General features: G+C 55.4%; 3 protein-coding genes across 4 annotated transcripts; 1 reads left to right on the top strand and 2 right to left on the bottom strand.

Annotated features, from left to right (window-relative positions):
• Window positions 1–200: 200 nt before the first annotated feature.
• TUBB1 (tubulin beta 1 class VI) lies at window positions 201–4,079 on the top strand (the record flags this gene model as incomplete). The annotated part of the gene is made up of 4 exons (XM_084246602.1): window positions 201–257; window positions 2,275–2,383; window positions 2,761–2,871; window positions 2,998–4,079. 4 exons carry the CDS (start codon window positions 201–203, stop codon window positions 4,077–4,079), a joined length of 1,359 nt encoding a protein of 452 aa, XP_084102728.1.
• A 3,348-nt stretch (window positions 4,080–7,427) lies between these two features.
• Window positions 7,428–10,003, bottom strand: ATP5F1E (ATP synthase F1 subunit epsilon). The gene is made up of 3 exons (XM_084247120.1): window positions 9,877–10,003; window positions 9,042–9,168; window positions 7,428–7,579 (listed from the first exon to the last, which is right to left on the bottom strand). Exons 1-2 carry the CDS (start codon window positions 9,906–9,908, stop codon window positions 9,045–9,047), a joined length of 156 nt encoding a protein of 51 aa, XP_084103246.1. The 5' UTR covers window positions 9,909–10,003; the 3' UTR covers window positions 7,428–7,579; window positions 9,042–9,044.
• A 1,777-nt stretch (window positions 10,004–11,780) lies between these two features.
• On the bottom strand, window positions 11,781–19,359 carry PRELID3B (PRELI domain containing 3B; the record flags this gene model as incomplete). Of its 2 annotated transcripts, XM_084246674.1 has the most annotated exons (6): window positions 19,161–19,359; window positions 15,111–15,279; window positions 14,050–14,139; window positions 13,302–13,372; window positions 13,083–13,185; window positions 11,781–11,900 (listed from the first exon to the last, which is right to left on the bottom strand). In XM_084246674.1, exons 1-6 carry the CDS (start codon window positions 19,190–19,192, stop codon window positions 11,781–11,783), a joined length of 585 nt encoding a protein of 194 aa, XP_084102800.1. In that variant the 5' UTR covers window positions 19,193–19,359. The 2 variants fall into 2 exon arrangements, with proteins under 2 accessions (XP_084102800.1, XP_084102799.1); XM_084246673.1 differs by lacking the exon at window positions 14,050–14,139 and having other exon boundaries at window positions 19,161–19,302.
• Window positions 19,360–26,404: the final 7,045 nt, after the last annotated feature.

Here is a 26,404-nt window from a genome sequence, read left to right as displayed (position 1 = left end):
ATCTATGTGGGGAGAAGCCCCTCCCCTGCCCCAGGATGACAAGCAGGGAGGGAGCGGCCGGCCCAGGCCCCGGACACACCCCGGACACCCTGCCCGGGGCTGGGTCAGCGGACTGTTTGGTCAGCGCGCAGAGCTGTTTCGGGCTTCGGTGGTGGCGGCGGCTCTCCCCAGGCAGGCTCGCGGCACCGGCGCAGGCAAGGATGCGGGAAATTGTGCACATTCAGATCGGCCAGTGCGGCAACCAGATCGGAGCCAAGGTAAGGGGTAAGGAGGGGGTCACCACTGCCGGCCTTTGCAGGGGCGGCCAACCAAGAACATTCCCGAAGGCAGTAGGCCAGCAAGGAACCTGCCCCATGCACTTGCTGACGCCGCCTTATCGAGCAAAGCCTTTGGTTAAAGAGTCACAGGGGGCAGAAAAGGCCTAAAGGGTGACCTGAGGAGCACAGGGGACAGCTACTGTCCGGCTCGGGGCAGCCCGTTTCGCTCCCCTAGCACAGCAACAGGCTCCTCATGGCTGAGGACAGTTGTGTCTAAAAACCTCCCAAAGTTTGTGGGGACACTTCACCCTGTGTCACTACGCTGCCCCGCACCCCCCCCCCCCGCGCTTATTTTATAAAGTCAGAAAAACGTCAACTACTGTTCTGTCTAGTGGGCAACAGGACAGGAAAGGGGTAGCCCTGGAATAAAGTTCATGTGGATGGAGCTGAGTGACCGAATCGCACCCTCTGAAACGGACACGGGCACATCCCCTGTCTTGAGCTTCTGGACATGGCAGCGGCCGTTCGGGCTGACGCTGGGGCGGGGGGCCGCCCTCCGGGCAGACTTGACACCCCGCGGTTGGCGGCTATCTTGACATGCTTTTGCTAGTAGAAATCGCCCTAAAACTCAGGTCTTTACATTTTTCTAAGTTGTGCTAAAATACACAGACCATAGACTTTAGCACTGGAACTATCTTCAGGGGTACAGTCCAGGGCTGTCCACTCTCCACATGCCTCTCCCCTGTGCTCCCCGCCCTGCCTGTGTGTCCTGCACGGAGGGTCAGGGTCGTGGCGGGGCGAGCAGAGATGCAGCAGAACACCGTGCAGTGGCTGGGGGCGGGGGCTGGGCTGTGCCTCGGCAGGCTGTGGTGGCTCCCCCACATCTGCTGACCCCTCTGCGCTCATCAGCGATGCTCCGGTCACTTCCTCTTCTTGACTCTTCGGAATAATGTGGTCACGAAAAAACTAGAGACTTGGGGCAGGCACTATTCCTGCTTGAAAGCTGCCAGCCCCGCGCCGCGGTGATAAGAGGTCTGTGACTAAGCCAGAGAAGTTGGGGCACGAGGCCCTGCTGCCCTGAAGTGGGGAGATAGTCGGGAGAGAGGCCGGCGAAGGCAGGCGGGCGCAGATAGGGACCCGGGGCTCATGCAGAAGCCTGTCATGGGGCACAGCGCCCCAGCCGTGACATATTATTTGAGGCCGTAAGAACTTTAAGACACATTTAATTTGTGGTGTCATGGAATTTAAATTTATTTATTCTTCCACCTCCTGAACATTGCTGGTAATTTACTATGAAATAGTGTCTTGCTAGTAAGACCAGGGCCAAGGCAGACCCATCATTTACCAGGAATACTTGGGAAAGCACCCTTGGGGATTTTAACATAAATGAATATATTTTCATTGCATTTTATATGCACTTCTCCATGGCAATGAAAAGGGGCCATCCCAGGAACTGCTCGCATGTTAAGAGCTTGGAACACATCCGTATTAATAAGCCCGCATGTGTGATTGGAAGTGTAGCGTGTTTCAGTCACCAGGGCGAGCTGGGGGTGGTGCTGAGCACTGATCATCAAAAATGCCCATTGTTTCAAATCCTACAGATGCCTCGTTATTTTAGAAACCCGCATGAGAACAGGCCCCAGAGTGACATGAGATGTTGTTGTGATAGGAATTCCGTCTAGTTCCCCTTCGCGGGGTCTCTCCCGCGCTGGCCCGCAGCACTGGAAGGGGAAGTAGAGCGACATGGTCTGACGTGAAATTCGAAAATGATAGCTTTGCCGGCTGCCACGGGCCGAGTATCACAGGAGCAAAACCAATTTCACATTTGGTGTGTTGTGTCCGCGGACTTTGGGTGGGCTCGGTCCTGCCTGGTGCAGGCGGGAGCGAATCCAGGCACAGGGTGGGGTTCTGCAAAGTCCCACGAGCGACGCCTGGGACAGCGCTGAGCGGCTGCCCCTTCGACCCCCTGGCTGCCGTTTCTGGGGAGCCTCGTGACGCGCCCGCCTTCTGCTTTCAGTTCTGGGAGGTGATAGGCGAGGAGCACGGGATCGACTCGACGGGGAGCTACGGCGGGGACAGCCCCTTGCAGCTGGAGCGGATCAGCGTGTACTACAATGAGGCCCACGGTAGGGTGGGGGTGCAGCCGGGGGCAGCAACCCCCGGGGGGTGGCCCCTAAGCCCTGGGTGGCGCCGTGACCCCAGCGGAGAGGTCACGGGGGTCTTACCACCGGCCCTTAAGCACTGACGCTGTTTTGCGTGTCAGTGAAAACCAGGGTCATTTCCGACAGCAACACGAGCCCGGCCGCTGGCGACCTGCCATGGAGAGGACGCGGGGACGGCCTCTGGGGGACGGACTGGCGGGTGGGGTGGCGTCAGGGTCAGGGATATGATTTCCTGTCTCCACCGAGCCGCCTCCTTGCGCGCCTTTTCTTTAGGCCTGTTCTGATGAAACATTCACTTCTAGAAAAACAACAGCTTGCTGACTTCCGCTCTTCCCACGCAGGTAAGAAGTATGTGCCCCGGGCCGTCCTGGTGGACCTGGAGCCAGGGACCATGGACAGCATCCGGTCCAGCAAGCTGGGTGCCCTCTTCCAACCGGACAGCTTTGTGCACGGTAGGCATTTGGGGAAGGTTCCACCAGGAAGGGTGGGGGAGGCCTCTCGGTGGCCCCTTCTCTGCCCCCGACCTCCCCCACAACCCACGCTCCGAGCAGGGTCTCGCTGAGCCCCTTCCGCCACAGGTAACTCGGGCGCCGGCAACAACTGGGCCAAGGGCCACTACACGGAGGGCGCCGAGCTGGTGGAGGGCGTGCTGGACGTGGTGCGGCGCGAGAGCGAGGGCTGCGACTGCCTGCAGGGCTTCCAGGCCGTGCACTCGCTGGGCGGGGGCACCGGCTCCGGCATGGGCACCCTGCTCATGAGCAAGATCCGGGAGGAGTACCCCGACCGCATCCTGAACTCGTTCAGCGTCATGCCGTCGCCCAAGGTGTCGGACACGGTGGTGGAGCCCTACAACGCCGTGCTGTCGCTGCACCAGCTGGTGGAGCACGCCGACGCCTGCTTCTGCATCGACAACGAGGCCCTCTACGACATCTGCTTCCGCACGCTGAAGCTGACCACGCCCACCTACGGCGACCTCAACCACCTGGTGTCCTTGACCATGAGCGGCATCACCACCTCCCTGCGCTTCCCGGGCCAGCTGAACGCCGACCTGCGCAAGCTGGCCGTGAACATGGTGCCCTTCCCGCGCCTGCACTTCTTCATGCCCGGCTTCGCCCCACTCACCGCCCAGGGCAGCCAGCAGTACCGCGCCCTCTCGGTGGCCGAGCTCACCCAGCAGATGTTCGACGCCCGCAACACCATGGCGGCCTGCGACCCCCGGCGCGGCCGCTACCTGACCGTGGCCTGCATCTTCCGGGGCCGGATGTCCACCAAGGAGGTGGACGAGCAGCTGCTCGGCGTGCAGACCAGGAACAGCAGCTGCTTCGTGGAGTGGATCCCCAACAACGTCAAAGTGGCCGTCTGTGACATCCCGCCGCGGGGCCTGAACATGGCCGCCACCTTCATCGGCAACAACACGGCCATCCAGGAGCTCTTCACCAGGGTGGGCGAGCACTTCTCGGCCATGTTCCGCAGGAGGGCCTTCGTGCACTGGTACACCGGCGAGGGCATGGACATAAGCGAGTTTGCCGAGGCCGAAGGTGACATCCATGACCTGGTGTCCGAGTACCAGCAGTTTCAAGATGCCAGGGCGGTTGTGGAGGACGATGAGGTCGCCGGGGAGGTGGAGATGGAGTCGGGCGACCAGCAGCTGGCACCCTGAGGGAAGCCGGGCGCGCCAGCTGTGGGGCGGGGTCACGACCGTTCCTCCTGGGAGGACGCTTCCCTGCAGCCCTCCCTCGCCCACTCAGGAGGAGCTGACAGCCACTGGGGTGGGGCGAGGAGAAGACAGGGCTGGGGCCTGCCCACACCCGCTGACCTCCAGAGCTCGATCTCAGTGCACTCCCGTCACCCGTGTGGCCAGCACGCGCCCACCGCAGAGCACTCCCTTGGCGGAAAATGCACTATTTTGTCTGCACAGCCCCGGGCCAGGCAAGGCGGGCCTGCATCTGTGAGCTCCTCCGCGGCACCGAGAGGTGCCCTGGGATCCTCTCCTGCGTCCTGGGGCTGCTCAGGCTCATCTTCAGGTCCCCTCTCGTCAATCCCGCCGCAGCGTCCCACCTGAACCTGCGCCCCGGAAGGAAGGCGGGGGGCTGCCGGCGGGAGGTACCCGTGGGGGCTTGAGTCGACATCCCCGGGGGGGGCGCGTGTGGGCTGTCTACACGCTCACTGGGAAGGGACAGGGTCCTCTCCACAAAACTACGCGGCCCAAAAGCCCCCAAACCAGCACATGACAAGCAGGATGGAAGGCCGCCAAGCCCCTGGTCCTCTCCCCGAGGAGCTGCCCGTGAGCTCACACACAGCTAACCCCACGGTGCTCTACGTTGTCTTAGTGGGCAGACATGCTTCTCATTAGTGTGAGGTTCTGGAAAAGTCATTAATACTCATCTTCGGTTTTCCTTTAAAGGCGACTTGAAATGCCCTTTTCACTTTCGGTCAGTAATTACCTTTGAAAATGCGCCTCAGCCTCTCCGCTGGCTCAGAAAGGGCGGCTGGCGGCCGTCAAGTGCAGGAATGACGCAGCCGCGGCGCAGTGTCCTTCTCTGCTACGGGGGACATAAGGGGTCTCATTAGGGGACTTTCGCAGTGCAAATTAATTTGCAGAAGTTGCCATAATGCTTGCCTGATGACACAGCTTTACCCACGCCACGATCTTAATCTGCGCACATTACAACAGGGCCAGACACATGAGTGGGACCGAGTCATCCCTAACTTCTTAATGACAGTTTACCTACTTCTGACACAGGCCCGGCCTCCCCGCCAGGGCCGCGAGGGCGTCATGGCCTCGTTACCACTGAGCTCCTCTCTGCTCCGGGGGTAGCCGGCATGGGACAAGCACCGTCCTCACCGCAGGCCGGGATGGCTCCGGCTGCCCTGGTCATCCGTGACAGCAGGGGCGCGGGTGGAGGCCATGGCGGCTCCCTCTGGGAAGCTCCTGCTCTCCCGGGAGCACCGCGAGGAAACCGCGGAGCCGCAGACCGAGGGGAGGCGTGGGCGCCGTGACCAGCCTTCTCTTCCCCAAATTAAAAAAAAGTTTGAGACACTTTTTGTGACGCAAGAAGCCCCGAAAACAAAGCAGAGCTCCCGAGAAAGCGCACCTTCTTAGCTCGACGCGCCCGGCTTCCTCGGGGGCTTGCAGTCTCAGACTTACGGCCTGTGATGTCTCTGTAAGAATTTACACACCTCTTCCTCCAGCACGTTCTCACATCTAAAAAGGCAATTTAAAGAGATACAAGGAAGGACATAGATCTAAGTTTGAAAAAACAAAACAATAAAACTTGTGCTCATCTATATTCCCGTAAAGGTTTTTGTTTGCTCAATAGTAAGAGTTAAATGATAAAGAGATTCAATTTTGAATGGCTAAATTGTTTTATTTCAGACTAAATAAATCCTTCTCCTTCGGCGCCTTACCACCCAGACTGATTCATTTGAGCTGTTAAAAATACTTCAAAATGCGTCTCACCGCCCTGCTCTTGAGGAGGGTAGAGCCAGATGGAAACAAGAGGCTGGGTGCCTGTTGCTACCCGGGCCCTCGGGTTGGACCTGCTCGTTGCTCCTCTGGCCCGTGGTTGCTACGGCGACAGGGGTCTCTGAGCCCCAGAATGGATCAGAAATTTAGAGCCCGGCAGGTCCCTCCACTTCACACACACAGCACCACGCGGGTGGAGAGACCGGCCCTCGGAGGTCATCCGAGCGCTCAGTGCAACACCCACACCGCGGTCTGAGCTGGTCCCTGGCGGCTTGGACGCAGTGGTCCCACCAGGCCCTTGGCAGGGCCGGATGCAGCAACTTTATTTCATCACAGTAGCCGCCCATGGTATTTTTATTTTTTAAATCACAGTAAGAATCTCTGCTGGGCAGACACATTTTTGTCTTCTATTCAGTCACTCTAATCCTATCCCCATCGCAAGCCCAGTCCCTGAGTCTCACCTCTAATTATCCCATCTGCCTCCCTAATAAATGACTTCTCCCTAATGGCCTGGCTGGAATTCATTCAGCCCTGGGCCTGTCAGTTACTTTACTTGTCTGGTATGAAAAAGGCCTGACAGCCTGTGATTCAATTATCCCTGAAGATGCTTCCTAGTACTGCATCTTGGGGACCAAAGCAATCAACTGGGGTGCTCCGACTTTGAAGCAGGGGGATGGTCTGGAGGCTCAGTGCCCGGCGCCTACTGTCCAGCGCCCGGAACGAAACAAGCCCCTCAGGTCAAGCGTCTGGGGCTGGGCCTGTGTGGGAGCTGAGAACAAAGATACTTCCCCGGGCTCCTGGGTGGCGTGGCTGAGGGGCCCTGATAAATGCTTCTCAGCCGGAGTGCCAGGCCAGGGTGGTCACGGGTGGAAGCTCAATGGCCCTTCAGAATTTTACTTCAAATTTATTTCTTCATTCTCCAAAACTAGTTAAAATAAGCAGTCAGCTTCGCGGTGGTATTTGGCTTGGTCAAGTGTTCGCAAATGTCAAAGATAAGACAAAACACCCGCAACAATTCCTTCCCCTCAAATATTTGAATGAATGAATGACACCTCCCTCTCCCAGGCGGCGAGCCCAGAGGGGAACCTCAGACTTTGACTTCAGCTCGGCCGGCCTGTCCCCTCGAAGCAAGTCGTGGCCCTGCTTTCGCTCACTGCCTAGAGAGCCGCCAGCAGGACGATTTACCTGTGAAACCAGGTGTGTCAAAGCGTTTTTAGACACCAACGTGACTGCTTGCTAGGGGTATCAAGTGCACCCGTAGGTGTGCCATGTGCCGCCACCACGCACTCAGCTCCTGCGAGTCCTTTGGGTTGGCCACAGGCTGGGCAGCCACGCTGCAGGCAGGGGAGGACGAGCTATGGCCACCCAGCCCTGTCCCAGATGTGCCTCCCGCCACCCCGAGACAAGGCGACGAGTCCGCTCCGTTAGTGTCATGGAAGAGAGAACCAGGTTTCATGGTGTTGTGCGCGCCCTTTTGGCTCTAGACTGCACAGGGGGCTGTTCCCACGGCCCCAGCCAGCGACAAACAAAACCACCAGCAAGAGGGAAGCAGAATTCAATTTATTGACATTGTCAATCTACCAGCAAGACAGGTATTTTCTTTTTTTTTGACTTGAGATGGTTTCCAATCTGCCATAACGTGCGCCCACACATCTTCACCTCGAAAATGGAGCATCGTAAGCTTTAGTCAGGGTCTAGGAGGAAAAGAGAAATGCCACAGTTGGGACCTTTTAGGTTTTCTCAAAGCTTCAGCATGAATAAGGGAAACACCTTCCTTAGGGCAACGCGTGTAACGCAAAGGGGACCTCGATGCCACAGCGGTGCTGGGCCTCAGCTCCTGGCTGGAAGTGGGGGTTCACATGCGTGGCGAAGGCGTTATGGGCACTGATGCTAATCACACAACCAAACACCAGCCTAGCAGTCAGACCATTTTACCCCTGAAAGATACTAAACCCGCCCAGGGCTGATGCCGTGGGAGCTGTGGCCCCTGCAGCAGGGGTGGAGAGCGGCTGTGTTTCCTGGAGCCTGACCGGGCTTCCTGACCCCAAGGACACAAGGTCAAGGGAGTGAGCGCTGAGTTTGGCTCTACCGTGCTGCTGAGCGGGACTACGTGATTTTCTCAGTTAGCTCATTGTTAAAACAAAACCACCCAACATAAAAATGGGTCTCATTACTCAGAATTATGAGATTAGACAGAGAGCCCCTAGAAAAAAAGGGCGACATTCAAAACACCACATCTCCAGACTTGTAATAAAATATTTACTAATTCAAAATGAAAATGAAAAGTGCTTAAGGGAGACAGTTCCAATAAGTAAAATTGCTCATAACCACAAGCAGCCGAAGGATTAATATTTATCACGTTTCCTTGCCGCTGCTTGTCTGAAGCTGTTACAGCAAAACAAAAAAATTAAATCTGAAAAACAGCTCCCTGGTAATTTGCTTTGCTTATCTTTGAAATAACAATGTCAAGAGCGGCTTGGAGACCAAATCACTTTAGTACTTTGGAGCACAAAAGTCTGAACTTATCAACTTGTACAAAACTGTTTTTTATTGCATAAAACATAACTTTACATACCAGTATCTTTAGAGAAGTAAAATGAACCAAACACTGAAAATATAATAAACTTAGCAACAGCAGGGTCCACTGTAGAGTCCTGCAGATTTCACTGCTTGATAAAATAGCGGGGCCCTCGCCTGTACCTGCAGGCCTTATGCTAAGGAAGGAGGGATCTGTGGGAATAGTAGCAGACAGGGGGGAAATACAAACTCAGAGAACTAATTTTTCATGTTCCTGAACTGCTATGTAACTCCAACAGCAATTACAAAAGTGGGGAGCTGATCCTCCAAATTATTTGATTTTGTGCAGACAAATGAAACAGGTTTAATTAAAATAAGACGGCTCTCCACCTAAGCCTCGCTACATGAACCGAAAATCAATGTGCCAACGACTTCTCCTTATCAGGGCCCGAAGGGACATCACTCTTCATTATGCCGCAGGACTCCCACACCTGTATGCTTCAAATGATCACACCACTGCTTCTGAGTGGAGTGTCTGGCCCCCAAATGCACAAGTCCAGCTAAAAAGTACTTTGATCTTTTAGCAGTGCCCTCAACATGTAGGGTGCAACTCTTCTCGCAAATAAATCATCCACTTACACATCACTCCTTTTTCACTTTCACAATTTTCACACTGCTGCCGGAAGTCTTCTCGGCGCTGGTTTTGAACTCTGACTTGAGAGCATCTCTCACTGCTTTTGCGCAGATCTGGGAGTATCGGATGTAGCTGGAAGGAAAGGAGAGAGAAGAGTTGCTTTTTCCCCTGACCCACCCAGACTGGCTTTAGGATCGCGTGCCTGTCCTCTTACACGCTTACTTTGGGTGTGGGAAGGCACGAGCGAGAGCTGGGTCTCAAAAGGAATCGACACAACGGCAGGAGGGAGGAGAGCTGTCGGGGAGGGATGCTGAGGTGGCCCCGTGCAGGCCGTGTGGCCCCCGCCCCACGCCGTCACGGGCGTCAGACGGGGCGGCCTCGGGGCCTCCTCTCCGTACCGCTGCTTCTCTTTGACATTCATTTAAGACAAAGCAGCCACAGACCCTGCTGGCCGGTTCACCGCTCGAGCGAGCGCCCCGTCCGGCCCCCTCCAGCCCCTCCCGCACTGTCGCACGCGCCGGGCCCCCGGCCCCCCGGGCGCGCGCTCTCCCGGGCTCCGCAGCTCGCGGACACGCGCCGGAGGCCGTCGCCGCTCGGCGACACAGCGCCCGGGCCGCCCCCGCGGGCCCAGGGGCGCCCCCCGCCCCCCCGCAGCCCCCGCCGGCTCCGTCCCCTCGCCCCCCCCCCCCACGGCGCTCGGCCCGCCCGGCCCCGGCCCCGCCGGGGGCGCCCCTGCCCGGGTCGGGGGTCGGCGGCCGCCGCCATCTTGCCGCCCTCCCCGCGCCCCGCCGTCCGCCCCCCGCCCCGCTCCCGCGCGCGGCGCCCGCCCCGGCCGCCCACCTGAGCCCCGCCTGCCGCCAGTAGGCCACCATGCTGCCGAGCCGCGAGCCGCGAGCCGCGAGGACGCGTCAATGTCGGACCGCGAGCCGCGGCAGGAAGGTCAGGCCGGGGAAGCGGAAGGGGCGGGGCCGCGCCTGCCCGCCCCGCCCGCCCCGGCCCCGCCGGCCGCCGTAGCGCCGGGAGCGCGCGCCCGCCCCGCCCCGCCCCGCCGGCCCCGCCCCGCCCCGCCGGCCCCGCCCCCGCCCCGACGGCCCCGCTCCGGCCTCGACGGCGCCGCCAGGACGCGCGGGCGAGGCCGCCCCGGAGCAGGGCCGACCGCCTCAGGCGCGGGAGAACCCCCGGGGCCAGACGTGTGTGTGCAAAGGGTTTCCTCGCCAGCCCGGCGCCCCGACAGCAGCGGGTCCCCCCCCGACCCCCCCCCGCCCGCGCGGGGCGTCGCTTAGGGGAGCCTGACGTCAGTTGTGGAGCCCACTGCGGTTACGAAAAATAACCATCAACCTTATTTAATTTAATTTGCCTTTACAAGTGTCCTAGGAAGTCTCCAGCTGAACAATATTCAAGTAGAAAAGCCCAGTTCCCGACCCGCCCGCAGCGGCTGGTCGGAACCGACCCGCGTCACCCCGTTAAGCAACAAGTGAAATAAAGGCACGAGCTGTGACGTCTCAACGAAGTACTCCGCGCGCCCGACTGCGAGCCCGGACGCCACGGACGCCGAGTGGCGGGGGCTGCGCGCCCCCAGCCCTCCGAGCGCGCGCCCGGCCCAGGCCCGGGCAGGCCAGGCCCGCACGCGGCCCGCGGGCGCTCGCTCCGCTCGGCGGTGGGCTCGGGTCAGCCCTTTCTTCTCCTGTCTTCCCTCCGCCCCCAGCCCCTGCAGCGGCACCCACCGTATTATTAAAAACGTTAAGTACCTGGGATTTATGCTTCAGATCAAGACGTCTGAGTAATTTTAAATGATGTACAGCTCTTCATGGAAAAATGATGTTTTGTGGTCACAATTACTTCAAAAAGTAATTATATTCAAATAACCTGACATATCATGCTTTAGCAATTACAGAACCATGATTTTGACACATGGCAATTTATAAGTTAGGCAAATGTGAAAAGCTGAAAGATGTGAACAGCTGTTCTTCTGTTTAAGTTTAGAGCGCTGCAAAATTCCCGTAAAGACTATTTTTTTCAGTTAACATAACCAGCCTACAGTACAGCATGTGAAACCATCAAGTGCACTTCCAAGGAAGCTAATAGCTGTACTAAGTCACAGAACTTTGGCAAATCAATCCAGTACTCTTTTACACAATAAAACCCTGTTTTTGTTGGAGTCATATATTACTTTAGTGATAATTTTCACTCCAAAAATGTAATTCAAATGTAATTTAAGTACCAAATGAAAACACTGTGGTTTTTAATGGTGGTTTACAGAAGAGCGAATTATTTTATACAATTTAAGGTCCTTCAAAACTAGGCAATTTCTCCCTTGAGCGCAAGTCCGCTCAAGCCTGCTCAAGCAAGCTCTCAGCTGTCCCCACAGGGCCAGGGTGGCAGGCAAGGGGCTGCACTTGGGTGGGGCTGGCACAAAGCCAGGGAGAGTACCACTGTGTGAAAAACCTTTACATTCTGCCTAAAGGAGATTTCATATGCCAGTGCCAACTTCCAAAGTTTCCAAAGCGGCTGATTTCCACATAAACACTGGAATCCTCAAAATTAGAGGGTCATTTCAAATAATACTCATTTTGGATGATCCCTTTTAACTAGAAGCCCAGCACCTCTTTGTTTTGATCAAAAGTCACACAGCCTTTCTTCAGCTTATTAGAAAAACATTCTATCCAAAATATCGTCGTCTTTTTAAAAATAACAAATAAATACACTGCCAGCTTGGAGGACCCGGTGCGGGGCGATGCGCAGACTCATTTCTCCACAAAGGCCGCAGCAGCCATAGGGGTCCTGATGCTTCCTCTTGCAGAGGCCGTCAGCTCCTCAAGCTCCGCGTTCAGCTTGTGTATCACCCACTCCATCGCCTCTCGGCCCTTAGAGAGTCAGCACAGGGAATGTTACCCAGTCACATCTGAAACCAGGGACCCTCGGGAAGGAACAGGAGTCTAACAACAGGGACAGCTGATTCCCTTTTCTCCTTTAATGTCATTTACCAACTATCAACTGCCTTGAGCAACTGGCTTGAAGATGAATCTACCATTAAATGACAGTAATCTCTTACTTATTTCATGACTAGTGTTCCCCCTTTTTAGAGATGAAAAAAGGTCAAATGCCTTTTTAAAGTCCTTATTTCAAACCAACCAAAATCCGGTACAAGGGCTGACCCTCAGCACCCCTCTGGGTGCTCTAGGCATTCCTCAAGGGAAGGGAGGAGCATCTCATGCTTGCTCTGCTTCAGGGCATTCGGCCCCTGCCCTGAATGCCCTCTGTCCCTCACTGAGCACACAGCAGAGAAATCTCTTACCGACCCTCAGAAAACACTAACTTCTCTGCACTGTTCCTCAGACTCATGTAATTAACATGGCCTTCCTCTTAGTTCCAGAGGGCAGGTACCATGCCTGTTCTGCACCCTGCTGTGTCCCTGGTCTGGCCTAGCTTTCTGCGTGGAACAAAAAAAGCACCTACGAATCAATTTTGACTACTGAATTATTATATTAAACGTGTCATAAAACACTGCATTAAGCCTCTGTTTCCCTAAACTTACCTAGTTTTAAATCATGCATTCTTAACGGGGGAAAAATTAGTTTTGTGTGTGTGGAAATAACCCTCTTCTTTTTTTAATGTGCAAAGCACAGCCATTTATCTGTGGTGGTAAATGATAGTTTCATAGGGATGGGGCATTAGGGAAAAAATATTAAAGGGGATCTGGGGGCTGGGGGAGACCACAATGAGAAGACTGGATTTGCTACTCCAAACAATGATACACTGTTGACCACCTTGTATTCAACCTCGGTGGGGCCCCCAGCCATTCCATCTTGAGCTCTCTCATTCCCTCCCACGCCCAGCCCTGTACAATGGGCCATGAATCTGCACTCACTGGGGGAGGAGGGGCACAGAAAGGTTAACTTAACTGCCCAGGGCTGAAAGGCTGGAAAGAGGCAGTCTGGATGTGAACCCAGACAGCGTGGTGGAGCCAGCTTATAAGGGCAACACCTTCAGCAGTAAGCGCTTTCAGAACCCCCTAGAACGAAGGCCATGGGGCGCGGCCGCCTTACTTTACTCGCATTGGAAGATATCGTGCTCGCCATGAGGCCTTCGAGGTAGCTGCTGAGACTGACCCCCTTCACAGTGATGATGGCTTCCTGAGTCAGGACAGTTCTGGAACAAAACCCACACAGCTTTACAATGACCCAACAGTCACTTAAAGAGAAATAATTGATCAAAAAATTATAATGCTCCAAAAGAGAAATAATTTTAAAAGTTTTTTTACTCACTTTTCCGGGTCTTGAGGATGTGGCTTGTATATCAGTCTCTCGTCTACTGAAACCATATTTGTAAATGAAATCTGTGTATGAGAAAAAGTCAAATCATTTTGGAAACCAAGATTAAAAAATTTCCAGAATTCATAAACCAAAACCTTATCAGCTACACACACAAAACAACAAAAAGCAGTAAATAAACCACTTTGACATGATTGTGTAGACAGGATGTAAACTTCGCTATTCATTGCCTATTTTTTATTAAAAAGTAAATTTGACAAAGCTACAATAATAATCACAATATGCAATGACCCCAATTTGCCTTCCTGGGCGTGCCCCTAGAAAGTAGCAGCAGCCCCGGCAGTCGGGGACTTGGTGCCGGCAGGTTAAGACCCCGAAGAGGGGATGCCAACTCCCTGAACCCCCTGAGAACATGTGGGCTTCTGCACAGCAACTATAACAATTAAGTCAAATGGCTTAAGATTAAAATAAAGAGGGTGGCACAAGGGATTGAGTCTCAGTGCTCTCAAGCTATCAGCAGCCACTCTCTGGCCAGGGAGCTACCCCACATGGTGCAGCAGACCTCTCCTGTCTCACCCGCTGCTCCCCTCAGCAGTGGATTTCAGTCAGTCTGCCTGTTCTGCTCCCCACTCTGTCTCTGGTGAATCCTCTCAGTCCCTTCCCTCTGGCCTGCACCCCAGTTCTTGCATGCATGCATAAATAAATGAATCTTAAAAAAAAATGAGAGGGAGCCTAAACTTACATTAGTGGATTTCAGTTCCATTGTTTTCTCTATGGGATCAACTACAGAATGTTCTTGCACATACGTTTTGGTTCTTGCCGCACCAATAAGCTAAACAAAACATTCAGAATTAGTACTCAGAGGAGGCAGGACTTCTTAACAAGTGTATCACAACGAGTGTATCAACATTTTACTTGAAGGTAAAAATGCATTAACACCTTGCACCAAAAATCTGTTTCATCAAAAGCACGAGGCATCAGACAAAGGTGGAAGGGGAGGCCTGTCTGAAGCCCCAGGAACTCACACCCATGGGTGAGGTGACACCGCCAGACATAAAACCCTTCCCGGAGGCCACCAGCACCCGCCCACTGGCGCGGGCAAACACGACCCTGGGAGGAAGGAGAACTCGAGAGCCCGATGCAGCGGGGTGCCCGCCTCCCTCCCAGAGACAGGGTTCCCCCAGGAAGACACTGCCTGCATCAGAGGCACTTCCTGTGAGCGATCCCCAAGTCCATCCATGGCCTCGCTCATGTCTGTGCCCACCAGCTCAGGAAGGGGTTCAGAAAAGGAAGCCGCCTGCACCTTCCTGTGGGGAACTGCATACTTTAATTTTCTGAGTGGACTGATAAGCTTCTAGAAAGAGATCCCAGAAAACTGGGTCCACTTATACCCAAGCTCGCTCCCATGATAAACCAGTTTCTTGCGGGTTCCTCTGGCTCGCGGCAGCCTGCTCCCTTGTTAGCAGACAGGAGTGTTTACAAGGATGGGAGGACCAGACCTGGCAAGTCCCAGGACGTGCCCTCACTCAGCTCTGCCACCGCTGACCACGGCCTCTGCTCCACATCGGGCCTCACTTTCAAATCCCGCCGTGGCGTCAAGGTGGCAAAGAGGAACGCCCTCCTTCGGGCCCCTCACGAAGACTGTGAGGTCGCTGCCCGTTCACGGCGCACGCACAACTCAAGTAGTGAGCAGAACGGGTGCAAACAGGGCATCCAGAAGCGACCCCCACCTCTGTCTGGACTGAAAACGCGGCCCAGGAGACGTCTCCCCACAGCCCAGCTCTCGCAGGGGCGGACACTCACAGACTTCACAATGGAAGGCAGTCCCCACTCGGTGCTGAGAAGCCTGTGGCTGTGCAGCTTCCCCAAGGAGTCCACATGTCTGTCCAGCACGTCCACGCCGACCACACTGGGGTTCATTGGGTTCGGGTACTTCTGCATCGCAGCTGTAGTGACAGTTTCCCACGGGTGGCTGCCGATGGGAGCAGAGAGCAGGAGTTGACGCCGCTGCCCCCAGTGCAGCCCTTGCCACAGCCCAGCAAATTGTTCTCTGCAACTGAAGTTTAACTACCCTACCCACGGAAAATTATTATTTTTTAAAAAGATTTACTTATTTATATAAGAACTGGGGTACAGGCCAGATGTGCAGGAGGGTGAGAGGATTCACCAGAGACAGAGCGGGGAGCAGAGCAGGCAGACTGACGAAATACACTGCTGAGGGGAGCAGCAGGCAGACTGGAGAGGTCTGCGGCGCCATGTGGGATTCTCGCGGCTGGCCAGGATCGAACCCGTGCTGCAGAGGCTGCGGACAGCTTCACTGTGCGGCGCTCAACCGCCTGTGCCACCGGGGAGGCCCCAGAAAATTATTTTTTGAAACACCGAATGGAAGGTATTTTGGGGGCTCCATCTCCAGGTGAACACACCCAGAGGGCTCTTCCCAGCACACAGGCCTGGGGGCGCGATCCCCGAGGACCAGCCCAGGGCGCCGGAGCAGGCCAGACACCCATGTCCACCCTGTGCCAACTATTTCTAGGAACCACAAACTCAAAAATCTATCTAAAAATGATGTTCTACAGACATGAGCAGCGAAAACGATGTTGTTGTATTTCTCCCTTTGCCAGCCCCCGTGCCGGGAGCTCGGAAGAGCGGCAGGAGCGCAGCAACTTGCCGTGCTGCGGATTCTGAAGGGTGACTGACAGGGTCCAAAGCTCTACTGATCTACAGACCGTCATATTGAAAATGCATTTTTCTCTCTATTAAAGTAATAAATAACAGTGGCCCCTCCAGTCACTCTCCACCCACTGCTCCCTCAAGGGAGTGATCTGATTTCTGTTTCAAAAAGATCCCTCGGAGGAGCACGCGTGGTCCAGGCGCCCCAGCGCGCTGCTTGCGAACCCCGCCTAATACCGACCGCCTGGTGTCCCGGAGGGCTGCGACAGTAAAGGGCGCCTGGAAGGCGCAGGACCTTTATTTTCTGGAAAATGCGCCTGCGCTTGGGTGAGTATGTCTACCTGCTTTACAGCCCATGCGAGTAGGAGGCGGGTACAGAGTGCAGGGCGCCACAGCCGCGGGCGTGCATGCAGGGGGCCGGCCTCCCGCCGCTGCATCCTGCACTCTGTGCTTCTCCTTTGGAAGGAAAAGCAGCACCTGGGTGTGCACTTCAAAATACACTCACTGATAAACCACACAGCATGACCTTTTATGTTCCTAAAAGCAAAGCAGGTAGGCATCAATCTCCTGCAACCTTTCAGAGAACTGAGTCTGACCACTCCTTGCAGACAGGAAGGCCCCAGATGACTGGTGACATTATTTTTAATGTTTTAATTTCTCTTATTTTAGATAAATGAACCTCATTCTGTTTTAATCTCCAGCCTTTTGCAGCAATCGTGCAGGTACCCAGGTGGAGTGGCTTCACCTATCTAAACGGCCCCCACAAACGGAAGTGATGCAGGCCAAGCACGGATTGTTACCAAGGCAACTATCTAAAATGAAAATGGGATGCGCCCTTTCCCTGTCTCCCTGCAGTCACACACCATGGTTAGCTGACTCCTCGCACTTATCGCTTACCCCGCCCCCTCTAAAAAATTAGTAATTGCACGGCTGCAGGGTGGTCATGCATGATGTGTGATTTAGTCCTCCCTCCTCTCCAGCCAAGTTGAAAACGTGGACTGAGCTGCTTTGTGAAACAAGCAGCGCTCATGCATCGCACAAGATGCACATTACAATGACAGTCTGCACGTTACAACGAACAGTCTGCCTGCAACTACTTTCAACTTCACTGATGTCATCATGTGAAAGGCCTCACCCTGGAAGACACTCAAAGATGGCGCCGTGGGGGCAGCTGGAGAGCCTGGCGGAGGCTCACTGACCTGTCCAATTTCTTCACCTACAAAACAAGGTGGGAACACCGGCAGCAACCATGTCCTACTGACTTACCCACAGAGAACCCATCCACAGAACCATGTCTGGCCCCGACAGGTATTCCTACCTCTTGAAGGACTCTGTGACTGACTTGAACTGGATAATACCCCTATGCTAGGCCCCTTCGATGAAAGTGTTGAAAAACCAAAGACAGCAGGACATAGGATGAGGACTCAGATGTTGCTGTTAGAGACTAATCCTCAAGAAGGGACACACAGGGAAATGGTAAGACTTGTGAGGGGAGAGGGTGCCTTCAATTTCAGGACTGCCCTTGGGAGGTAGGTGTAGAGATTTCAGCTGAGACCCAAAAATAAAGATTTGAAGTACAAGAGGTTACAAGTATAAGAGGTAGGTTTGGGCGCCATGAGTGTGTACGTATCATCTGGGACCTTGATGGAAAAGTCCAGACACTTGGGGGAGAATCACGATCAGGTCTGCTTCTCCTACCACATGCGCAGCATTTATCTGAATATGCCTACTTTCTGGGAGCAGTGTCCCAGAGCTCTCATTCACTCTCAGAGAGGTCTGCGATGAAAAGACAAAAAAGGAAAGATTAAGAACCACTAATGAAATACAAGAGAAGAAGGCCAACAGTGGAATTTCATCAAACACCCACACTGAAGATGAAAAAAATGGGGGGTGAGGGTGGGGAGAAAACAATGAAGAAAAGGCAGAGCGAGTGAAGGGGGGCTACGGAAACAAGCAAGGGAGGAAAGTGTTAGGGAAGTTCTAAGGAGGCACAATGTTAACTGCTTCTGCAGCACTTAAAACCAGAAGAGGATTATAAGGAAACCATCCATGACGCCAATGGCTGAAATGGAATAGTGAAGAATGTGACCAAATCAAAGAACATCACAAAGACTACAAATTTAGGCTCTTCCACCCAAAGACTGTAAACATCAGGGAGAAAAGAAATCTTTCTCTGAGTCCATCATTCTATACTTTACTTCAAGGGGAATCTTCAAGTGTCTGAGTCACTGAACATGTAAAACGTTTACAGTGTCTTTTAAAATTGCCCTCGGAAACACTTTACTAGAAAAAATAAAATGGTTAAACTAAAACACACTACAAAGATGCTAAAATTAAAACAGTGTGGCAACAGCAAGCAAGATAGAAAAGAGCAGACAGCTCAGAAATAGAGGCAAATACAAACTGTAACATGTTCATTTCAAATCAATGGGAGAAAGGATGCTGGGGTAAGGGATGATTCATTTGGGCAAAAACGATAAAGCTGCTTATATGTGTGGTTCTTTGGCGTATGAACTGATGGGATCGGAAGGGAGTTTAACCGCCACCATCTAACTCAACGAAGACCTATTTTCTTTGCTAAAAGCTTCTCCATTACACAGAGCCGTCAGGTGGAGTGGCCTCAAAGGTCACATACAGCTCACTGGGGTCAGAGGTGGAGCGTGGACTCCAAACCCAGGACTCTGCTTCTCAGATCAGGGAGCTGCAGGAAAGGTTTGGCATCCCGGTCACCTGAGCTCGCCCGAAACGCACAATCCCAGTTTCGAAGCCCCACCCAAACCCTGGCAGGAGACCTGCCGGCGCCCGGGCCTCGGTCCTGGGCCTCCACGTCCCGCAGGGCTTTGCCAGGCTGGCCGTGCCCGCAGGGGCCTCTCCCACCTCGAGGACCCAAGGACCTCGTGCCTGGTGACGTCCCCGCGGGCCGGGCCGCCCGCCTGTTTTCGCTCCGGGGCGACAAGGGGGCCGGGGGGTCCCGGGTGCTCTCCCCGGGGAGCCCGCCCCGGGGTGGGGGGCAGAGCGTCGGGGGCTCCGGGGTGGTGACCTTGGGACCCGCCCCAGGGCCCCGTGGGGCTCAGGCCCGGCTCCCCGACTAGGCCGACGCCTGGAAGCTTCCTGCGGGGCGCCCGCCCTCCGGCCGGCAGCTGCCCCGCGACCCCGCCTCCTGGCCCCACCGCCCGGACTCACTCAAAGACGTGCTCCGACGTCCAGATCTTCATGGTGCCGGCGGCCCGCGCGGCGTCCGGGCGGCGCCAGGGGACAACCAGGCCAGGCAGCCACACTTGCCCCCGCCCCGCCCCCGCGCCCTGCCGGCCGCGCAGGCGCCGTCGAGCCCGACGCCAGGGACGTCCCGACGCGCGGCCCCACGCCCTATCCCGGCCCGGGTTTTACCCCAGCCCTGCGCGCGGCGCAGCGAAGCCCCGCCCCCTAGCGCCGGGCGCAGCGCGCCGGCGCAGTTCCGGGGGCAGCGCCCGGGGCGGCGGGGGCGGGCGCTGCGCTGCGCAGGCGCGGCACGCGGCCGCCGGTCCGCCCCCTCGCGGTGTCGCCGGCAGCGTTGACCTCTGGGCAGAGTTGGGCCGCGTCCCGTTGGTTCCGGCCCTCCTCCTCCTCCCCCTGCCCGCCCGTGCCCGCCTGGCGCCGCGAGGCCCGTTGGCCTGCTCAGTCCTCCCACGGCGCGGATGTGCCGTCGGCGTTCTCGGGCAGTGCTCGTGACGCCCCTCGAGAAAATTCCTCCCGCCTCCCGCCTCGACCCCACTGTGGCGGCCCGGAGTCCGCGGGCCAGGCGGCCTCCACCGGCCCCCCAACCATGACCCTCCCCGGGGGCGGGAGCCCGCGGGAAGGCGCCCCGGGGGGCTCGGTGCGGGGGCAGAGGGAAAAGCTCCGCGGCCTGGGCCTCCAGGGTGGGCCTTACCTCAGAAGTCGGCTTCCCTCCCCCAGACGGCAGCCCCTTCCCTCAGCACCCGCCCCCCTGGGTTCCTCACCGCCCTCGGGTGGCGCTCGCCACGCCCCACGCCCCGGGAGCTCCTTGTTTATTTGCTTAACTTCCACTTGAATATAAGCCCTTGCAGGCACGCATCTTTCCTGCCTTGCTCAATAATGTTCCTCAGTCCCTCATCTATAGTGAAGGCGCAGTTATTATTTCTTTCAAAACAGGAGTAATTATCTGTGGAATGAAGGGATTACTGAAATCATCCAGTTCAGCTGTTTAGTTTCCCCCAGACTGTCAGTCCCTGAGGGAGGGCGAGGCTTCACGGAGTCTCTCGTGCCCATGTAGTAGTCATTCGTTGCACAAATGAACAGCTGATCGTGGAGTAAGGGGGCAGGAAGGACTGGCAAGTGGTTTCAGCCACAGTCGAGCCCTGGTCCAGGGGGCAAACCGCCTGGTCCAGCTTTCAGGAAAAGGCCTCCAGCACCCCCCACCCTCCACAGAACAGTTTGCCATTTTATACCATGATTGTGGAAGAAAAGGTTTTACACCTGCTTACTTAAAAGCTAGTGAGAAGCACCACCTCGTTCTTGTTAGTTCGTTTATTTGCTAAAAACAAATAAAAGCTATGTTAATTTAGGAGGGAGGATAATTTTTTATGATAGTCAAAGTTTTTTATATAGAAAACCAGAAAAGTTACATTAAATAGGAAGAAAATAATACAGTTGGGTAGTCGCTAAGTGCGGTTTGTGGTACCCAGACTGAAAAAAACTCACAACCTACAGTAGTTAAGTTCCTGGGGAGGTGATGGTCTCAGGGCTGCTGAGAGGGCCTCGGCCTTGATCAAGGCGTGAAGTTCACCTGCCGGAAGATAAAACACTGGTGCGGGGGCCACCCGCACAGAGCAGCCTGGCCCTGCTGTTCCTTGAGCTCGGCAAAGCGGTTCTGTTCACCATCCAGGACTCCTGTTTATTCTAGAGGATGTGTTCTGCCTCCTAGTTCAAGATTTCTGTTTTTTAAAGTTGTGAAAATGAAATGACACCCGTCTTCCTCCCCCACCCCCTGTATCAGTGTGTTGATTTTATTATTGCATTTGGAGTGATAGGGGTGGGGCCGTGGAAGGGTGGAGAGTTAGGACCCACCTGTCTTGCCTGTTTCCCCCTGATAGAAAGAATCCCAGTCTGTACTTGGGTTTGGAAAACAAGACCTTTGATATATATTATCTTCTGGAGATTCGCTTAGAAACACACAGAGGAGACAAAGGAATGGTTCTTAGATGCCTCACATGCACCCCTGCTGGGGCTTGCAGACACCAGGAAGTCATCAGCAGGTAATTAAGCAGGTGACTGCCCTTATGACACTTGCAGAGAGGATGACCTGTGCCGTCCAGAGAGGCCCACACCCTTCCCTGTGAGGGTGGGGGAGGACACAGCCGGGATTCCTATCAGCTTGGCACGTCACATCTGGCAAGGAACTGAAACTCAGGTAGAGAAGGCACTAGAAGATGTTTAAAGGGTGGTTAGGTGTTCAGAGCAGAGCCTTGTGGCCGGGGTCCCTGGGGTGGGTTTCACCGGAGGGGGAGTTCGAGGCAGAGGCAGATTTGTGGAAGGGCCAGAGGGGGTGGCACATGAAGAGGCAGGTGGAGGGCACAGAGACAGACTGAAGAGGATGAGGTCACGTGACCCGCTCAGCTGGGGCCCAGCCCCTTGTATTTCCAGCCTCCCGTCATTCACCCGCCATCTCCTCATTTGCCCTGGCTTCAGGAGCCACAGCTACTCTACTTCATATTTGGTATGAGCTTCTTCACACATACACTTGAAATGAGACTGCATATACCTGCTGTCAACACAATGTCGTGTTTTTTCCTGATCTCTGCTAAATTCATGACTGTTAAAGGAACGAGTAAGCCCGGGGCCCCCTGATGTCTCTGCATCCCCTCCAGGAGCGGCCCTTCCCGCTGTAAGGTCCACTTCCAAGCTGAATTGCTCTTTTGATTCCTGTCCATTTTCTTCAGACGTCAAGCTCACCTTTTCCTCTGAACATCTCAGCAGTGACCTTTACCTCTGAAGTCACCCTGACCTGCTTCAACTTCCCTCCCCTGGTCTTTAGAATGCCTCCCGTCCTCAGGAATCCTCTCCTGAGTCTTCTGGATGCCGAGAACGTGGTCTCTCTCCTTTCCAGTCTTTTTGCCTTTGTTCTTTTCATTTTTTTCCTTCAACAAATGGGCTGACCAGCTGTTCTCAGCCTCCCTATTCTCCGGGAGCTGAGGGACCATTTTCTCTGGGGCCATTCGGCTCTGTCACATGGGAGGGAGGGAGGGCGCTACTGGCATCCAGCGAGGGGAAACCAGGGACGTCGCTAAACACCTTGTGGTGTGGAAAGCCTGGCCTTGTGGTGCGGAAAGGCTGGCCCTGTGGTGCGGAAAGGCTGGCCCGCACGGCAAAGCAGCACCAGCCCCAAGTCATGGGGTCGCCATGTGCAGACCTCGTCCGTGGCTGGCAGGTGTTTAGATTCTGGCCCAGTCAGCCCACCTGGATCTTTAGTTCCCAACTCAAGTCACTTGCTGTCGCTCAACAGGCCACACATTTCCACACTCTTGAACTCTGTACACAGCGTCCTCTGCCCAGATGCACTTTCCCCTTTTCTATCCTGAAGAACCTTACTCACACTCTGGAATGACCATGCTCCATCCCCTGAGCGCCTGTCCCAGGTCGGCACCGGGAATTGCTTCTCTTCTGCACGCCTGCCAGTGGTTTACATTATCCTCCCACTGTGTGCATGCAAGAGCTTCCACGCACAGTGTGAGCACATGTGGAGACTCCTTAGTCTGCTGGGGCTGCTCTAACAAGCGCAACTGACCGAGTCAACTTATAAACAATAGGAATTTATTTCTCACAGTTCTGGGGACTGGAAGGCCAAGGTCCGTGGCCTTTTTCTGGCTTCTTAGCACCTTAGAACCTCACACAGTGGGAGGGGCCTCCTTCAGAAGAGAATTAACCATCCAGGAGGGTCTTCCTTCATGACCTCAGCACCCCCCAAAGGTCCTCAGTATACCCCAAAGATCCCACCTCCTGACACCATCACATTGGGCTTTAGCATTTCAGCAGCTGAAGTGGGAGGCCGGAGACAGAAACATTCAGGGCACAGCATCCTCTGTGTTAGTGGGATGAAGAGGTTCATACTCACACATATTGTATAGTACACTTTCCGGGGGGGGGGGGGGTGGGGAAAATTATGCCAAAAACTAGCATTTGACTCATTCTATGTCTAAGAACTTGCATAGCGTTAGCACTTGATCCTGAGTGTGCGCCGTGGGTACGTATTTATGTCTATATGACTATCAGAGCACGTGCACATGTAGCACTGCGTAATGCAAGGTATAAACTTACGGTCCTCATTTTGTGTCAATTTTCAGCACAAAGACTAAGCCGCACTTTTTGCCTTTTATTATTATTATTACTATTTTTTAAAAAGAATATTTATTTATTTAAAAAAGTCTTATTTATTTATATTTTTTATTTATTTATTTATACAAGCACTGGGTACAGTTGGAAGCACGGGAGGGTGAGAGAATTCACCAGAGCCAGAGTGGAGAGTAGGACAGGCAGAGTGACGAAGTACACTGCTGAGGGGAGCAGCGGGCGGCAGGAGAGGTCTGTGCGCCATGTGGGACCCTCGTCCGGCAGCCAGGGATCGAAGTGGCGCTGCATACGCTGCAGGCAGGCAGCCTCGCAACCCGGCGCTCAACCGCTGCACCACCAGGGAGGCCCAAGAATTATTTATTTTTATACAGGATCTGGGGTATAGGCCAGAGGCGTGGGAGGGTGAGAGAATTCACCAGAGACAGAATGGGGAGCAGAACAGGTAGACGACCAAAATACACTGCTGAGGGGAGCAGCGGGCGGCAGGAGATGTCTGCTGCATCATGTGGGAATCTCCCTGGCTGGCCAGGAATAGAACCTGCACTGCAGAGGCTGCGGACAGCTTCACAGCACTGTGCTCAATCCGCTGCGCCACCAGGGAGGCCTATTATCACTATTTTTATAAGAGCTGGGGTGTAGGCCGCAGATTCGTGGGGGAGCAGTGAGAGGATTCTCCAAAGAAAGAGTGAGGAGCGGAACAGGAGGATCTCCTGAAATCCACTCCAGAGGGGAGCAGCGGGGAGACAGAAGAGGTCTGCTGGGCCATGTGGGTCAGCTCCCTGGCTGGGGATCGAACTTGTGCTGCATTGGCTGGCGATAGCTTCATAGTGCTGTGCTTAACCCCTTGTGCCACCAGGGAGGCCCCAAAGCTGATTTCTTAAACTGAGTTCAGTCTATCAGCAGCTGCCCAGAGCCAGGCAGCCATGTAGAAATGAGCTTTCCTCTTCCTAGATAACAGCCCTTACCCTGAAAAGACTCTCACACACAAAGACCTGGCCCGAGGCCCTGCCCTGATGTCAACACGTCATCACTGTGTGCATGTCCTGAACCAAAGGTTCTTGTCTTTCTTTTACATTTATTTAATTTCTTTTGTTTCCTTCCCATGGCCACACCAGGAGGTGGAAGAGGGGAGGCTGCCCACTGGCCACCCCCCAGTGTCCAAAGACCAGGGAGGGTCGTCCAGCGACCCCTGAACAAGGGCCAGGGCACCTCTTCCCTTCTCCATTCCCTGGTGAAGGTCATTGCTTATTGGAAGTCACCCTGATGGCGGCCAGGACAGGCGGCCGTCGTCCGGGGATGGGGGAGCAGCAACAGTCTGCCAGAGCCCCCTCTGTGATCAGCATGGATGGATTGACAAAAGGGACAGAGCCTGGCACGTCCCTCCAACGCTGGAGGCAAAAGAACAAATCCAGAGACCGACGCAGGCTGGAGAGGGCTCCCCGCAGGCAGCGGACAGCTGCAGCTGGCCCGGGACAGGGTAGGGGGCTCCTTTCTGTGCTGCCTCTTCTGACTTTATCTTGATGACCTTTCTGATAGACCGTTTCAGCGTGAGGCTGAGGGAGCAGACAGTTAGGGCCCAATCTCCTGCCTGAGAGCAGTTCCGCTGCCTGCAGTCTCCAGGGATCAAGCCATCGCCTCTTCCAACCCCCCTAGGGTCCAGCTTACTGCACGGAGAGCCGGGCAGCCCTCGGGATGAAAACATAGCTCATCTCTCTCCACGGCGGCCCAGCGCGGCCCAGCCATCCTCGCCTCGGCGTGACATGGTGTGACGGCGGGCAGGGCGTCTGTCATCCCTGCCTTGCGGCTAGAAAATGGGGGCGAAGAGGTGTCAGTGCCTTCCTGACACAGATGCTCCCGTGTCCCAGTCTTTAGTCTCTAGTCCTGGGGCGTCCTGCGGGGATAGGGGCGGGGGAGGGGAAGCAGCCTGGCACGGGCGGGGCCCTCCGCTGGGCAATGCTGCATCCTGGCTGCCCAGGCAGGGGCGACGCGGCCGGGCTCAAAACGCCAGCATGTGGCCCGGCGCCCTGGGCCGCCCGCGGGAGGTTGGAAGACCGGCAGCGTGGCAGGAGCTGCTGGCCGGCCTCCGTGCGCAGAACTCGGGTAGAAACCGCCTCTTGCGTGATGCTGGTCCCCTCAGAGTTCCGTTCTGCAGAAGTGCAGCTTTTCTTGCATGTTTTAAAAAGTCTCATAAAAACAAGCACAAAAGGGTGAACGTGTGGAAGGAAAGTTAGTTGTTTCCCAGGAACATTCTTCTAAGGCCGGACCTGGCCCTGAGAAAGACACGTGTTCACCTGTGAGCTCCAGGCCCCAGCTGGGGAGGACGGAGTGACACTGTGCCGCCGCCCAGTAGCCTGCGGTGGAAGCTTCTTGAATGTGGCTCCAACAGCAATATTCGGCGGATCTTTCCCAAGGCCCTGGGGTCAACAATACTGGACAGCCCTAGCCTGCGAGCAGTCACCTGCACGGGACTCTGCCTGCCCTCAGGGGAAGGTGGCTGTACCCAAAATAGTCTTTTCTTTACTCAAACTTTGTCCCCCGACCCCCGTCTACACAGAGCCCCATGCAGCTCGAGCCTGCAGCACGGAGCCGGGACGCTGGCCTTGCACGCAGCGCTGGAGGAGGCCAACCAGATCTCCAAACTTGTGAATTTTGTTTTTTGAAAGTTTGATGGCAGCGACAGGGCTCTCAATGGACTTCTAGGGGCGTCCGGGGCGACAAGTGAGAGAGGCTGGCGCCGTGGCCTCCTGAGCCGCCTGCCTCGCCTTCTCCAGGCCCTGAGTGAGCCCTGGCGTGAGCTCGGCTCTGTGCGCTCCCTGCCCAGTCCCCTTGTCTGTCCAGGCTGATGGGTCAGTCCCTGGCCCACCAGGCCCTGCGGGTGGCCCTCTGGTTCTCAGAGGCTATGGGAGCTGTGGGTAAGAGCTGCCGTTCCCCATCCCTTCCCCGCTGCTGGCCGCCAGTCCCCTTCCTGGGTCTGCTGGTCTAGAACATGCTGGGAACCGGTTGGAGGCCGGGTGTGGGGTGGGGGTGGGCTGGTCTCCCTTTGGGACTGGCCTGAGGTCCAGGCGCTGATCACGTAGGTCTGA

The sequence above is a fragment of the Talpa europaea genome (assembly GCF_964194135.1).
Source record: "Talpa europaea genome assembly, chromosome: 11".
Taxonomy (NCBI): Eukaryota; Metazoa; Chordata; class Mammalia; order Eulipotyphla; family Talpidae; genus Talpa; species Talpa europaea.
Note: the sequence above shows the minus strand (reverse complement) of the source record. Positions and strands in the feature narration are given on the sequence as shown.

Excerpts from the sequence above, each read along its gene's own strand:
- ATP5F1E (XM_084247120.1), bottom strand. The coding sequence starts at position 9,908 with ATGGTGGCCTACTGGCGGCAGGCGGGGCTCAG. Across the intron at positions 9,169-9,876 it reads TGGCGGCAGGCGGGGCTCAG|CTACATCCGATACTCCCAGA; the intron begins GTGGGCGGCCGG and ends CTTTCCTTCCAG.